General features: G+C 40.7%; 2 protein-coding genes across 4 annotated transcripts in view; both read left to right on the top strand.

Annotated features, from left to right (window-relative positions):
• The window catches only part of cpne4b (copine IVb), a 24,734-nt gene extending 8,778 nt beyond the window's left edge, over nucleotides 1-15,956 (top strand). For all 3 annotated transcript variants that reach the window (XM_034240974.1, XM_034240972.1, XM_034240973.1), the window contains 14 exons: nucleotides 375-554; nucleotides 2,636-2,707; nucleotides 2,940-3,014; nucleotides 3,527-3,610; nucleotides 3,701-3,790; nucleotides 6,434-6,532; nucleotides 8,537-8,623; nucleotides 9,550-9,609; nucleotides 9,706-9,839; nucleotides 10,116-10,170; nucleotides 10,387-10,438; nucleotides 11,107-11,240; nucleotides 11,640-11,876; nucleotides 15,007-15,956. In XM_034240974.1, coding sequence (XP_034096865.1) covers nucleotides 375-554; nucleotides 2,636-2,707; nucleotides 2,940-3,014; nucleotides 3,527-3,610; nucleotides 3,701-3,790; nucleotides 6,434-6,532; nucleotides 8,537-8,623; nucleotides 9,550-9,609; nucleotides 9,706-9,839; nucleotides 10,116-10,170; nucleotides 10,387-10,438; nucleotides 11,107-11,240; nucleotides 11,640-11,876; nucleotides 15,007-15,138 — 1,491 coding nt within the window. In that variant the 3' untranslated portion in view covers nucleotides 15,139-15,956. The remainder of the gene's footprint in view (nucleotides 1-374; nucleotides 555-2,635; nucleotides 2,708-2,939; nucleotides 3,015-3,526; nucleotides 3,611-3,700; nucleotides 3,791-6,433; nucleotides 6,533-8,536; nucleotides 8,624-9,549; nucleotides 9,610-9,705; nucleotides 9,840-10,115; nucleotides 10,171-10,386; nucleotides 10,439-11,106; nucleotides 11,241-11,639; nucleotides 11,877-15,006) is intronic.
• si:ch211-193k19.2 (uncharacterized protein LOC100034574 homolog) overlaps nucleotides 1-16,152 on the top strand; it is a 1,126,861-nt gene that overhangs the window by 1,071,156 nt on the left and 39,553 nt on the right. The window lies entirely within an intron of this gene.

Raw genomic sequence — 16,152 nt, 5'->3', positions numbered from 1 at the left:
ATTTCATAGAAGCTACTTATTTAATATTTACTTGGGTAAAAAAACAGTGAAGATAGTTTACCTATAAATGTATATGTCAACAAATAAACGATTATAAAACTATTAATTAATTTCTATTCCATTGGACATTAAAACAAATGAAACAGACTAATCATTACAGAAATACATTTGATTATATTTGGTAATTTGGTTTTATAATTGTATTATCACTAAAAGATGCTTTATTTTTTATTTACCCACTCTAGCTATGGCAGCCCTTGGACCTTTCAGTCAATACAAACCCACAGTAAAAGGTGTCTTCTTTTAGATTTAAAATAATACTTGGATGTACTAACCTTGCTGTCTCCGTGCATGTGTCCATGTTTATTTTGCAGGTGGACCGTACAGAGGTGATTCGCAGCAGTAGCGGCCCTGTTTTCTCCAAGATCTTCCTGGTGGATTACTATTTCGAGGAGGTCCAGAGGCTCCGCTTTGAACTCCATGACATCAGCTCCGGCAACAATGGCCTCCGAGACGCTGACTTCCTGGGAGCGATGGAGTGTACTTTAGGACAGGTCAGTGCATCTTTTGATGTGAAAGTGCATAATTACGCAATGATATGATTGTCTCTTTACTTTGTACACAATTAAAAAAACGAGACGTATTCTAGACGCCAGACTTACATAAATGAATATAAAAAAGCATGTTAGGTTGACTGCACAAACGAAATGGTTTGTGTGAGGGAAGTTCGGAGGTCACCTCTGTCCACGGATAGGAGTGATTTCACCGTAAGGAGCAGAAGTAGAATGAGAGCATGCTTCTATAGGTGAACATGTGCGGTAGTGAATGCATCTAAACCCAGGAAATTTAATTTATGACCCTCACAGTGAGTGTTATGTTTACCAGTAGAGCATGGGAGTCTGTGTCAGCCATACATGTTTGAATGCAGCCTGCATGCTTTGAGGGTAAGAATCACAGAGTGTGTAATCCGTTGTAAAGCTAAGTGAGCTTGTTGGGATTTTGAAAGTCTGTATCAGGTAATGTGTTCTTTAATCATGGTGAGCTAGTGAAACTTTAAGATTAGAGAGGCGGTCTTTAGCCGTGCATAGAATCATAATGTGATATTTTCACTTGAGGTTGGTCACTATCTGCATTACTCTGAGCTTTCTTTGTCCTTGAGTCTTTAGTTATACGTAAAAGCCCTGAGGGTGCTCTAAACTATGTTTACAAAGCATTGATATGCACATGTTCCAACACAAATTGCCATTTTCCCACTTAATGGTACCACTGCCCTTCTTAATGCTGTAGTAATCAATATTTAAAGATATGCTTCATTTATTTACTTCACTTTATAACCAAGAGCATTTTAAAAGAACATTGCAATTGCAGTAGTGCTAATTAACAAGTTGATTTCAGGAAATAACCAGCTGAGTCACGCTGAGAAAAGAAGGAAGTGAAAAGAAAACAGAAATAAATCCCCAAAAGTTCTGTTGTTTGTTTCCACTTCATTGTGAGAGATGTGATCAGCACCATAAATCTGGTGGGCTTACGATAGTTGGGAGAACTGAGATAATTGAAGTGGAAGAAGGAGATTTAGAAGGTGGAATCCAGGGAGGTTCACTGAAATTGGATAACCCGCTGCCAACTTCTTGTCTCGCTCTGAACTATATCTGAAAGTTCTAGATGGTGTGGCTTATCCTGAGTGTTAAAACAGACTGTAATTTACTGTCCAGTAAAAGTAACACCAGAGGCAATGTAAGTTAGTAATAGCATGTTATCTGAAACCAAAGTTTTCTAATTGTGTTGGTGTAATAATGCCATTCGTTTAATTACTGTGTTGATTTCTGTGTGTGCAGCGGCAGCTCCTCCGTAGTAAGGCATGTCACAGATGCATTGTGTCAGTGATATCCTCACAGCCAGCATGCAAATGATTATACACGACACATTGTCATTAAAGGACTTCCAATCATAGCTACTCATATACAAAATATGTTCTCTATTAAACAAGGACCATGCATAAAATGCATTGCTCTCAAAAGATAAGAGAGGATTTATGCCAGCTTTAGCAATTAACACATTTCCATCTGCCTTCCCTTGGCAGGATCACACATTTTCTTTATGCAAAATGAAGGAATATAAATGTAAACTGCCCAGTGATCAGCCCCAGAATGCAAAGCGCCTGTGTATCACTTAAAGCATTGATGGCAGATCCCACTGAGAATGAACCGATCCCTCTTCAGCTCTTTGAGCTCCCAGCTGCTTTTAGTGAATTGTTTCTTCTCTCCGTGTGGTTGGCATCTAGTTAATCTCACCAAACTCTGCATGTAAACTTGAGCAGTCACATCGTTTGTGTAACACCTGGCCAGCCCATAATAGTTATAGCTTAAAAAGCCTAGAAGCTGGCAGATCAAATTAGGGATACAATACCTGAGAAAATGACATTTCACAGGTGTTGAGAAGGTGACTCCACCATGCTGCTCTCTGTCCACTGGATGTGTAAGGTAGGCAGTCGTTTGCTAGCCTTACGTAGAAGTATGAGGTGACACCTGGGTGACCCCTGGGTGACACCTGGGTGACACCTGGGTGACACTGCATGTCAAGTTGTCCCTTTGGGAGAAAAACGATGTGAGCTTATCTTTGTTTCTGTTTGTTGTAGATCGTCTCGCAGAGGAAACTGACCAGAGCTCTCTACAAACCGGGAAACACTTCTGGAAAGTCGTCCATAACGGTGTGTCTCCCAGTGACGGTTACACACAAACGCACGCACAAATCAAACCACACACACCCTCACACACACTCCACCTCTTGCACTCAGACACTAATTCATTTGATGATGTTGCTGTTCAATCTGCTCTGTTCCTCATTTCCATCTCATTTTCTCTCACCTCCTTCCTCTACCTCTCTCCCTCCTCCTCCCCCCCCTTCTTCTCCCTTTTTTTCTCTCCACTCCCCATGTAAAGGTGACAGCGGAGGAGTTGTCTGGTAATGACGATTACGTTGAACTCTGCTTCAGTGCTCGTAAGCTTGACGACAAGGTTAGTGCAATTCTGTGTGTTCTTTCAGAAAGATTAAACATCTCTTGTTTTCCTTTAGATGTGATGAATTAATATTCAGAGATATGACTTTGGGTGGGAACGCTATCAGGCAGGTGTGTGAGGAGGTGTTAGGCCTGTGGGAATTGGAGAAGGCTAATACAGAAGGCCGGAGGAGATAGGTGGACACCCCCCTCCCCAATAACCCTCTCCTATCTAAACCACTCCACCACACACACAGATAACTATATAAATGTTCAGCCTCCACACGCGCACACACACGTGCGCAGTGCTACGGATGACTAATCCAAACAAGTTGTGCCTTAGGGGAAAGATGGAAGAAAGCAGGGGAGGGAAGGATAAATTGAAGAGGACAGGAAAAGAATGGTTAGAAGAAACAAAAAAGAAAGGGAGAAATACAGTGTAAAATAATGATTCTGTGAGTGTATGAATGATTTATCGTGATCAAAGGCAGTTCTGAGGCAATGCCTTTTGTGCGTGTTTTCCCTTTAAAGGATTTCTTCAGCAAGTCAGACCCTTTTCTGGAGATTTTTAGAATGAATGATGACGGGACTGAGTCGCTTGTACACAGAACTGAGGTGATTACATGCACAAACAAACAATGATTACATGTATTATTTCCTGCATGCTGGCCTGTGATTAACAGCAATGTGTTTTGTGCGCTGCAGACCATCATGAACAACCTGAGCCCAGTTTGGAAATCCTTCAAAGTTTCCTTAAACACACTCTGCAGTGGTGACCAAGATAGGGAACTAAAGGTGAGTTTGCTATTTTATGCAGGTCATAATAATGATCACATTGTATTTAACCTTGTAAATAACATGCGTGCAAAACTCTGAGCATGCAAAACCTTGGCTAAAACTCCCTTCATTATTAAAGTTCCCTCAGGAGGACCCGATGCACTTTTAAAGGGAGATGCCACACAGCCCCGGAGGCTAGGTGCTTTTTCTGTGCAGCATACAAATGATGATATTTGTAAAACATCGGCAAAGTGCAACCTACCCACAAGTATACAAGTCAATTCAAGCATGTGAACAATTTCAAAAGCAGCCTCAATCATTCCCTTACGTTTTGTTCTCCAAGCCCTAATTGATTTCAGGTTATTTGCTTCCCTTCATGTTTTCCTGATGCTTCTTGTATTATATAAAGAACTGGATGGGTTTAAAATAACTCTTGTTCTGAGGGCCCAAACGCACTGAAATGGTGGATGTCTTCTGTTTTACTTTACCTTCCCTGCTTCATGTCGAACAGTCGCACTTTGAACCCACCGCAAACACTAACGCCATCAGCCGACTGTCACATCAATCTTCTTTTGCATTAGAGAAAAACAAACTGTCCACACCAGCAGGTGGCGGTAGTCTGTATTCATCATAATATTTTTTTATTGATGACTCAAGTATGCGAAGATACTGTACGAGCCATTGTTATCATATAAAACAAAGCCGTTTTTTTTTTCTTTATTGAGATTTTCTTTTCCGACCATTTTCACACCACTTTTGCTCACTACCTGGATGTGTTTCAGATGTGTCAGTGAGAAAATATGAGTGTATTAGAATGATCAGATGAGATGAAGATGAAACATGAGAGAGCAACTGTGCGCGACCTCTTGAGTTTTATCATTTGCTGGTTTTACTTACTCTCATTTTTCTTCTCGTGCAGTGATTTGCTCTAACTGAAGATCCAGGTGATTTCTTTCCCCAACGCTTTTTCAACGCTGAAGATTGAGCATATTTTTGATTATTCTGAACGGGTTATCCAAATACCCTCAAGGGCTACATAGTTCCAAAAGACACAGCGCAGAAACTAGGGCGACAGTTTCTCCCCGACGTCCTGACACCGTCTGACTGCCCACTGTAGGCTGGGTGGGTCAGGGCTTTGAACTCTCACCTGATGTGCCAGAATAGATCTGTGTGTGTGCTTTTGTGTATATGTGCCAAAGTGGTGGCCTCACATCCGCTCCTAAAGAGTTATTCTTTCTATGAATAAGCATGAGCGTGGTCATTAAATATTCAGAGGCGTCTTTACTCTGCATGGCTCCTGACAGCAGGAGAAAGGGCTCACACACACATGCAGGCCGTCGGCAATGGTTTCCACGGCTACCTGTTTGAAGCATCAGTGCTATAGTGAGAAATGGCAATGCAGAGATTTCTATTCAGACCGGTGCTTCTTTTTCACAGGGCTCTTAACTGATCAATGCATAAATGCATAACCCTCCATTGCAGTGTCTGTCTGTCTATCGCTTTGTATTTCTCCTTTTTCGTTTCCTCTCTATTTCCGTATACCCCGTCTCTCTCTCCTTCCAACCGTTAGTATTCATTGAATGAAACAGAGAGTCTTCATTTTTTCATTACTCTCTCAACAACTTTAAGTGAGCAGGGCTGCAAAAGCGAGCGCTCCCTCACACATGGAAATGAAACAGACACATCCACCAATGATCACACAAGCACTCATACAGACACAAATGGCACACACTCACTTCAAGGAAAGACACTTGTCAGCTTAAGTGGGAGACAGAAAATAAGGGGATTACCACCGGTCGTTGTTTTTAATCAAGTGCTGCTGGATTGGTTCTGACTGCTAGTTTTTGGATTGACCTCAGTTGAGAAGGTCACAGAGCTCGACAGACAAATGAGTAATTCACAGCCATTAAAACCTTTGTGAAAGGTTGAGGCATTTTTCTCTCTGTGCGTTAACAAGTGTCTCTATTGACCAGTTTAATTGAATGTTATTGATTGTGCAAACTCCACGGGACAGTCCAGATATTGGTGTATTTTTCACCTTCTCAATTTATAGGCTTGTTTCTTTATGATGTGCTGAGCCTTGGCCCGCTGACCCGTGCATTTCACTAGTGATTGAGACCATTTTTCTTATCTGGCAGCTCCTTTGAGAGAAACAAACTATTCAGCCTAAACACACACACATACACACACAAAGCGGTCTCTTAAGCCACGTCCCCCTCAGCGTCCTCAGATTAATATTTCACCGCTCCATTGCCCCCCCACCAACACCGCCTTATCAATCATTCAGCATGGCATTTCCCTACATGCCATGTGTGTGTGTGTGTGTTTAGGTGTCAGTATCACAGCTGCGCTCTAACTGAATGAATGTGGTTTGTGTGTGTGTGTGTGTGTGTGTGTGTGTGTGTGTGTGTGTGTGTGTGTGTGTGTGTGTGTGTGTGTGTGTGTGTGGTGTGTGTGTGTGTGGTGTGTGTGTGTGTGTGTGTGTGTGTGTGTGTGTGTGTGTGTGTGTGTGTGTGTGTGTGTGTGTGTGGTGTGTGTGTGTGTGTGTGTGTGTGTGTGTGTGTGTGTGTGTGTGTGTGTGTGTGTGTGTGTGTGTGTGTGTGTGTGTGTGTGTGTGTGTGTGTGTGTGTGTGTGTGTGTGTGTGTGTGTGTGTATTACAGTGCACAGTTTGGGATTGGGACTCCAATGGAAAACACGACTTTATTGGGGAGTTTCAGACCACCTTTAAGGAGACGAGAGCTGAGCTGGAAGGCAAACAGGTAAGAACAATGGTTAGACAATGGTTTGATAATAGTTTGATTATACCTGTATATGCTGATAGGCTTTATGATGAGAGGTGTGGCTAACCATCCAACCTTTAGGGTCATAAACATCTCAGAGTGATTAACAATTTAAGAATTATCAAATAAAACTCAATCAAAAACAGCAAAATTGGGCAGCCAATATCCACAAAATAATTGTATGGACTAAGGAACCAACCAACCAGTTGGTGTGAGCTTGAAGCCAAATCCTGTCCTAATACCTCTCTTTCTGCTTTGCTTACATCTACATTACCCAGCCGGCCAACTCAATATTCGAATAACCCGATTGTTGTTTCCACCCTAAGAATATGGTCCCAATTTAGAAAGGCTCATGGACTTTGTGGATCCTCTATTCATAGTCCCATTCGCAACAACCATCTCTTTCTCTCCCCTTACACTGATGGGGCCTTCTCTATGTGGCAGAGATTAGGTCTTATCAGAGTAAGGGACCTTTACTGTACATCAACAATTTTTTCGGTAGCTTTAGCCAACTCTTGGACAAATTTTGCCTCCCAGACTCTCATCTATTTCGCTACTTTCAGGTCCGTAACTGGGTTAAACTAAATAACCCTTCCTTCCCCAATATCCCTCCGGATTCAATAATTGACTCAATTCTGGACAACCGAAAAAGGTTGGATTTCAATAATTTACAATTCCGTCTCCCGTCTCACAGAAACATCTCATGGTAAAATCAAACAAGATTGGGAAGAGGAACTAGTCCAAGCTATAGATGATGAGGTCTGGGATGGCGCATTAGCAAGAGTGAACAATAGTACGTCCTGTGCCAGGCTCAATCTTATACAACTAAAAGTTGTCCACAAAAAGATACCCAAATATCACGGATACCTGTAACAGATGTCACACTTCACCAGCAAACATGACTCATATGTTTTGGTCTTGTCCTCGCCTACAAGGATACTGGACAAACATTTTCAAACACCTTGCTGAGGCCTTGGACGTGGTATTGACACCATGTGCAGAAACTGCCATTGTTGGAGTACTACCTGGCCACCGAATGATGAGGAGGAAAACTAAAGACAGTATAGCCTTTGCATCTATTTTAGCACGTAGAAGAATACTCCTAGAATGGAAATCTTCGATACCACCTAAAGCATCTCTATGGCTTAAAGATCTAATGATGTACCTGAACTTGGAGAAGATTAAATATAACCTGAGGGGCTCCTCAAAACTATTTGAATCTGTCTGGGGCTCTATGATAGCCTACATAGCTGAACTTAAGACACTAAATTAAGAAGAAAGGGGGGGAACTACAAATGTATGTGTTTTTGTTTTTTCTTTGTCTCTTTTTTTTGTTTAGTTTTTTTTCTGTCTTTATATACATGTATGTATGTATGTATGTATGTATGTATGTATGTATGTATGTATGTATGTATGTATGTATGTATGTATGTATGTATGTATGTATGTATGTATGTATGTATGTATGTATGTATGTATGTATGTATGTATGTGTATACGTGTATATGTGTGTAGGTATGTACATATATGTGTATGTGTATATGTAGGTATACATATTTGAGTATATGGGTACATGTATTATTGTTATTATTCTTTATTTCCTTTACTATTAATTTGATTTTAATATTATCTTTTATACTACTTTATTTTGACCTATATATGTATCTATATATTTACGTTAAGGGGAAAGGGAAAAATATTGAGTGTATAAATGTAAACTCATTGTGCCTGACTCAATAAAAAAAATAAAAATAGCAAAAAGTGACATGTTTGAAAATGTAAATATTGAACACATACATCCTTTGGAAAAAAAGCTATAAAGCTATTATTTTGCCAAAATAATGTCCACACATTAGCATTTACTAACAAACATTAGCTATTTGTAAGTAATGATACAATTATGGATCAGCAAGCTGCTTAATGTAATTGTATGAAACCTCTTTTTGTGACATGACATAAACATCAATGTGTGATTTTGCCCAGCTGCAATGGGAATGCATCAACCCTAAATACCAGATGAAGAAGAAGAACTACAGAAACTCTGGTGTTGTTATTCTCAACCACTGTAAGGTGAAGTAAAACCATTTAATATCCTTCTACTTCCTGCTATCCTCCCTGCACGTGTCTCACAGGGCAAGGGCTACACATAATGAGTATTGTTATTGTTGATTAAAGATTCTGTGTGGGGTTTCCTATCCAGTAACAACAGTTATTTACTTTCAGTGTTTCTCACAAAGAGACATTTTGTCTTTCTTTGAATGCATTTCTCCCCTTATTAACATTTGCTAAATGTTTTTGACTTTTCCACATTTGCTTGCTAGCAGTCTTGTTCTCTGCTGCCTTTGTTGGTCTCATTTCTCCGCTCTGTCGTACATTACCAATCAACTTAATTGGTTAGTTGTTTACTGTTTAATGTGGTAACAGACAGCTTTTCAATCTTCTTCTTGTATCATTAGTGACAAGGCTACAATCAATGATGCAGTGAAGGTCTATTATTGTGAAAGGGAGAATGCGACCTTGACACAGACTGAATGGCCTTGTATAGCGAGGCTTATAGGGAACAACTCTTAACACTGATGGTGTCATTAGTCGACTCTACACCCATTACCTTGTGCGATCAACATTTACTTCGTAGTGATAAGTTAAAGCCAAAATGTTATCTAATGCCACATGAGTCATGACAGTGAAATATTTCAAACACACAGCCCAAGGTTGTTTTTAAATTGTCTGTTTTGTCCAACCTTGAGTTACATAACAAGGATCGTAAAGTTAAAAGTAATAAAACAGAGACCACCAGTAAATGCTCATATACTAAAACGATTGACTCCTGTACTATACAAACATTATTTGTGACTTTGTGTTATTTAAACAATTCATTATTTTAGCTCTAATAGCGTGCCGAGCATCAAGCAAAGCTGCATCCACATAATTCAGCTTTTATTGTATCCTACCTTGAATTCATGACATCCCTAAATCTCGACACTCCTCTTTGACAGATCATCAAAATGTATTCCTTCCTGGAGTACATCATGGGAGGCTGCCAAATTCAGTTCACAGTACGTTTTGTCACATATAATCTCCCCAATATTTATAGCAGCATGTCATTGTCTGTCCATTCTCATTCAAGCTGTGTGTGTGTGTTTCTGTCTCAGGTGGCAATAGACTTCACAGCATCCAATGGGGATCCCAGAAACAGCTGCTCCCTCCACTACATCCACCCCTACCAGCCCAACGAGTACCTCAAGGCGCTGGTGGCTGTCGGGGAGATCTGCCAAGACTATGACAGGTAGGAACTACTCCATCAATCCTCATTTATCAAATCCTGACACACACACACACACACACACACACACACACACACACACACACACACACACACACACACACACACACACACACACACACACACACACATACACACACACACACACACACACACACACACACACACACACACACACACTGGCTTTCCCCTCTCAAGGTTTTGCACCCTTCCTTTGTCCCTGTCTCTATACCTTTCTCCATTGTTTTCATTGAATCCTGCGCTTTTCTCTTCCTCCAGTGATAAAATGTTCCCTGCTTTTGGTTTTGGAGCACTGATACCACCTGACTTCAAGGTAGGACATTTGGGATGTGTGTGTTTGTGTGTGTTTGCAGTAGCAGAGGGAGTTCTGGTAACTCAAGATTAAGATGTAATACCTCTTTCGAAAGGCACAGCTTGCCTTTGATCAACATGAAAAGAGAATGCATCTGCCGACCTGTAAATTGGACTGAACGTGTTGTAATGAGTGTTGCCGGTACAAAAAGCCCTGTGTTCTCTCCCCCACATGAAGGTTTCACACGATTTCGCCGTGAATTTTGATGAGGACAATCCTGAATGTGCTGGTGAGCTTTGAAGCAAACTTCACTTCATTAACACAGACTTCTTGACTCACAGAAACGTTTATTAAAGCACCACAGGATCGAAAGCAGTCTTACAGTATCACATCTCCACGTCTCTCATCTCTCAGTCTCATATTTATCCTTCCGTATCTCTGTTTATTTTCCACAACCCATACAAATACACACACTTTAACACACACACACACACACACACACACACACACACACACACACACACACACACACACACACACACACACACACACACACACACACACACACACACACACACACACACACACACACACACACACACACACACACACACACACACATGCAGCCAGGAGATTTGTCAATATGCTGCAAGACGTATTTTAGGCTCTACGATACCAAAAAATAACAACACTAATCTTTATGTGTGAAATAGGCTTCTGCGCTTTTCTCCCCACATAAGCGTTCCTGCTGTGAAGGTGTTTGTTAGCTTTGGCTCATGTGGACGAATAGTTTTTGAAAAATGCCCAGTCACCTAGAAGTGCAATCACAGGCGCAGATTTACTTTAGCAGAAACCTTTGCAAGAACAAGAACTTTAACTCTGAGGGGTCAGTGCAGCGTGAAACACGGACAGATAGAAATGGCGAAACAACATGTGTTTGTGTGTGTGTTTTTTTAGGGATCCAAGGTGTGGTTGAGGCATATCAGAATTGCCTCCCTAAGATCCAGCTCTACGGGCCCACCAACATCGCCCCGATCATCCAGAAAGTGGCCTCTTCTGCGTCCGAGGAGATGCACACGAAAGAGGCCATGGTGAGGGAGAAAATGAAAGACATTTGGAAAAAAATAAAGATGTTGTTGTGATTTGTGGTGTTTGCACTGGCACACGGGGGGATGAGGGAAAGACAATGATAAGGCATAAAGTGAGACATCAGATGGGAAATAGGGAATGAAGCAGGGCGGAAAGGGATGCATTTTAAAAGAGGGAGGAAGTGATTGATATTCATTTAATATCAGGCATACATTTCAGAGCCCAAATTCCTCTCTGCCTTAATGCCTCTAGCTTCTCTATGTCTCTCTTGTGTATTAGAATAGAGTTTTATTTAAATTAGCTGCTGTCAAGAAGTCACTTTTTAAAACATTAGAGTCATTGAGCATAAATTCCTCCTGCCCACACCCTCCTACATCCACTCATAACTTTCTCCCCACCAGGAATACTTCATCCTGCTGATCCTGACAGACGGCGTCATCACCGACATGGCGGACACGCGAGAGGCCATCGTGCACGCTTCCCACCTGCCCATGTCAGTCATCATCGTCGGCGTGGGCAACGCTGACTTCACAGACATGCAGATATTGGACGGGGACGATGGGATCCTGCGTTCACCAAAGGGCGAGCCGGTCCTCCGCGACATTGTCCAGTTCGTCCCCTTCAAGGACTTCAAACATGTGGGTTTCAGCTAAGAGGAGGGGTGAAGGGCGAGGGATAGAAGTATGCATCTCTGGAAAAATCATAGAGCTTTGATAAATGCAAACCAGGCAGTACATTTGAGTAATCCTCCAGGGAGGTCAACATCAAGACATATAGAAATGGGGCACTAACTAACAGTGCAGCAGACTGCGTAAAAGAAATTGCACTAGATGCAGTTTTTCAGCTATTTTTGTACCTTTGTGTGGTGATAGCATAACTACCTGCTACCGGGCTTCCTGCTCTAAGAAAGTTAAGAGCTTTCCTAAGCTGAATAACAAAATTATAGGATAAAAGAAATGTAAGGTCACAAAAGAGTATCTACATTATAGCATTTCACATCAAGGCCAGAGGCTTTTAAAAAGCTTCTGAGTAGGGCTAAGTGTTACTTAAAATCTTTCAATACCGTTGCCAGAACAACACCTGAGGCTCTGTTCACAAAAACTAATTTCCACAAACTGCATAATCTTTTCTTCTTCCTTTCGAACAAAGGTAGACAAATGGCAGCCTGTAAGTCACATCTGACCCCCGCAGCAAAATTACATAACCCCCTTCCAAAAGCATTTTTTACCCATCATAAGTAACATTTGAACTTTAACTCGAGTTCTTACATATCTACTGCAGGTTCAAATGAATGCCCCAAAGGTCAGTCATACAAACTGAGGTTACTGTGCCTCATTCTGCAATGTGCTATTTTAAGCAGCATGTAGATGAATAAAACATATGGAAAATATAATCCTTTTAAAGTGGGATTATATAACATTTGAATGAAGGAAAAACACAATCCTCCTCTTACAAATGAGATGTTCAACTCATAAGCAAAGAACACACCCCTGTTTAATTTGCACTCAGTCGTTTTTCAAATACAGCCTTATTTGGTTCAGTATGACCAACGTTGACTAATGTTAGCAAAGTTTTGATAGATTTTGCCTTGTAGCAGACATCATTGAGTTAGTTTGCTTACTTAATGACACTTCTCGTTTTCTACATTATCCTGTTGAGCAAAATAACATAGATTTGTGTTTGAGTTCACTTTACAGTCTACATTTCACAGCTGTGGCCAACTGTCAGTCCTATTTGACCATGACAGATTTGCTTCTCACAGAAACAAATAGCTGACATTTTACCAGAAATGGCATGCTGGTGACTTTTTGTAAGTTCACAACAACAGCACTTTTATCAAACCATAAATCAAGCAACACACTGTTTTCTCCAACACTGATCATTCCTCTCTTTTTGTGTTGCAAATGAGTATCGTTATAAGCTACTGTGGCCCAATGGAGAAAGTGAAATCTGCCATTACCTACAATCATAAAACAAACAAATACACTTACAATTGAAAATAAATGGCTCTAAAATATATAAACAAACAAAACATATTGATAAGTGGTAGACCGGTGTGAATGAATGGATTTGTATGAGGAGATGTATGATCAAAAAGTGGGTAAACCTTCTTTGTTGTTTCTTTAAAAAAAGAAGTCAGTTCAATAGCAAGCGGTGCTATAAGTCAAAGACAGACTGAGAGACAGCGTATAGAAAGTTCTTCTTTAGCGGTGGCTCTGACTGTGTGTAAGTGTGTGTGGGTGTAAATTAGTTGTGTGGGTGTCAAGAAGTGCTGTATTTAGAGGGTAGCAAGCGTGAGTGTGTGGGCGTAATATGCTTGGCTTGCTCGTCAAAACACATAAGCTGTGTGTGCACTGTGTGTGTGCGCGTGTCTTCCTATCTGGTGGCATTAATTTTGCCTGACTTTGACAGCGTCTATTTTGCCGGGTCGGTTATGGTGAGTTTGTTCTGTGACAGGTTGAGGAATCAACAAATTACATCCCAGCTTAACAGAAAGAGAGCGAGGAGAAGGAGAAGAAGCATATAATAAAGACAGTCAGAGAGGGGAGGTGGGGAATACATTTGAATGAACAGAGGTGGATGCTGGTGGGAGAGAGTGCTGGTGGTGGTGCTGGAGGGTGGTCAACAGGAGACCGGAGCTAAAGACAAAAGGGAGCGAGGGAGTGTGTGACAGAGGTGGAGAGGTGATTTTCTGCTCTGTCGTTTCTTTTCAGAAGGGATTAGCAGGACGGAGCTTCTGTGAGACAGGCAGAGTGTGGGATAACAGGTAGATAGGAGCCGAGGAGAGAGAGAGGGAGGAAGGGTGGAAATGAGAGGAGGGAGGGGAGTTGGGGTGGGTGCTCTTTGATGGTGCATTGTCTCTGGGAATTATGTGAGACGGAGTACGACAGACTCTCTGACTTTGAGGGGTGTGTGCGTTCATGCAGACGAGTGGCTTCATGTACAAAGAAATATGTTTGTCTTTTTCTCTTTGCTGATCATAGGTACAGTCTTCAGTGTTATTCATATCTGTTGTACTTTTGCTGTACATTCAAAAGTAATAGTATTTCCCCTATTCAAGTCCTTCGAGAACTGACAAAAATCTGCTTTCTTTTACTTCTCGGTATTATCATATTGATTTCAAAATGGTTATTTTATGTATTGCATATGTAAAAATAAATCATATATGGACCATAGACTATATAAGATACAGATATATAAATGTACAGAAATGATTGCCTCATTGTTGAACAACCTTCCAAGCCCACTTCCATACAATGAGTCTGGAGAAAATAATAGATCAGAATACAATGAATAATTATAAACACTTCACAGCATGCATCCCATGAATACTTTCATAGGGTGTCTTGCCCTTTAAGAGTATCACAAACATTTTCTGAGTCAAATAATAGCAAAGTAGGAAAATAAATGGCACTAATTACCATTATTGACTCATACAGCACTGTACTGTACCTACGTTTAATATTCATGGTCCTTTACTTTTCCCTGTAAATGTTATTGCTTTTTAAAATTATTTTCCAATGTGTTTTTTCAAGTGCCATTTTGTGAGCACATAGAAACCAAGCTATGGTAGGTCAAAAAGATGAAAGCAGGGATGTTTTGAGGTTGTCAAATGAGCCTGTCCGATCGCATCAGTCTCACTCATTCAGACCTTTGACAGCATCTGGCTCAACTGTAAATCTTAGCATCCTGGAATCATGCATGGCTAAGTGATGCGTGTTTTAGTGACGTCTCTCTTCCTCTCTCTTCCTCTCTCTGTGCTTCCAGGCCTCCCCAGCTGCACTGGCTAAGAGTGTTTTGGCAGAAGTCCCTAACCAGGTGGTGGATTACTACAACGCTAAAGGCATCACACCCAAGTGTATGTCTGACTATGAGTCCACAAGAACCTTCAGCCCCTGACAATGGACTACATGCAAACACACTCTCAAATGCACACACACATATGTCATATATACATATACATTTATGTACTGTATAATACAAATGTACTCATGTAAAAGCACAAGCACACATACACACCAACAAACATGTACACATAACCATATTACCTAAATACAGTAGTCTAGCTCAGAGAATTAGCTCGTTCTGGTGAAACAATTTGAACCACTCCATTGGTGACTATTGCATGTTTGGCCATAATGGCATCACCTTGGAGATTATTATTACCTACTGTATATCTAAAATATGTTTATAGAAATAAGAGCAGTCTTCTGAACCTGCATGCAGAGTCAGACCATAACCCACCCAAAGAAATGACACTTCTACCTTATTTAGATAACTAGCAAGTACATAACCCAAAATATATGTGGGCAAAGCCAAAATATGTGACTGCATAGCCCTAAATGCTTGAAATTAGCAATGCAAATGTTATTTATGGGAGTGGTAGAGTCCCTGTTAGTGTACCGCATAAATACATGAATAATTCAGTTCCTGCTAATATCCAATCTTCAGTCCCACTTGCTAGTTATGAAATAAAGTATCTATGTCATTTGTGTGACATTCAGGGTTGTCTTGGGTGTTTTGGGTTCTTTTCTACAGATTTGTTTGAGATTTTGCTAAATGGAAATGAACAAATGAATAATTGTAATAATTTCTTAATAACCTTCTTACATTGTAAAGAGCTTTGGGAAGATAGCAAAGCGTGTGTGGTAGACTCTCATCTGTGAGCTTTTCTGTATTCTGCATGTTGATTATAATAAAGACAAGTTGGTTTCTCACTCTTGTGTGATCTGATATTTGCGTGCATTTATAATTGTATTAAACATGTTGGTGGAATATTGTTCAAATTGATGCAAAATTGGGACTTCCCCTTTTGGGACAATTTGGAAACACATTCAACTTTATATTTAGATTAAAATATGAGTATGCAGTGATTATAATCAATGTAAGGTTAAGTGTATTCCTCCTGAGAAA

The sequence above is a fragment of the Gymnodraco acuticeps genome, unplaced genomic scaffold (genome assembly GCF_902827175.1).
Source record: "Gymnodraco acuticeps unplaced genomic scaffold, fGymAcu1.1, whole genome shotgun sequence".
In the NCBI taxonomy this organism is placed as follows: Eukaryota; Metazoa; Chordata; class Actinopteri; order Perciformes; family Bathydraconidae; genus Gymnodraco; species Gymnodraco acuticeps.
The sequence above is the reverse complement of the archived record's forward strand: the minus strand, read 5'-3'. Positions and strand labels throughout refer to the sequence as shown.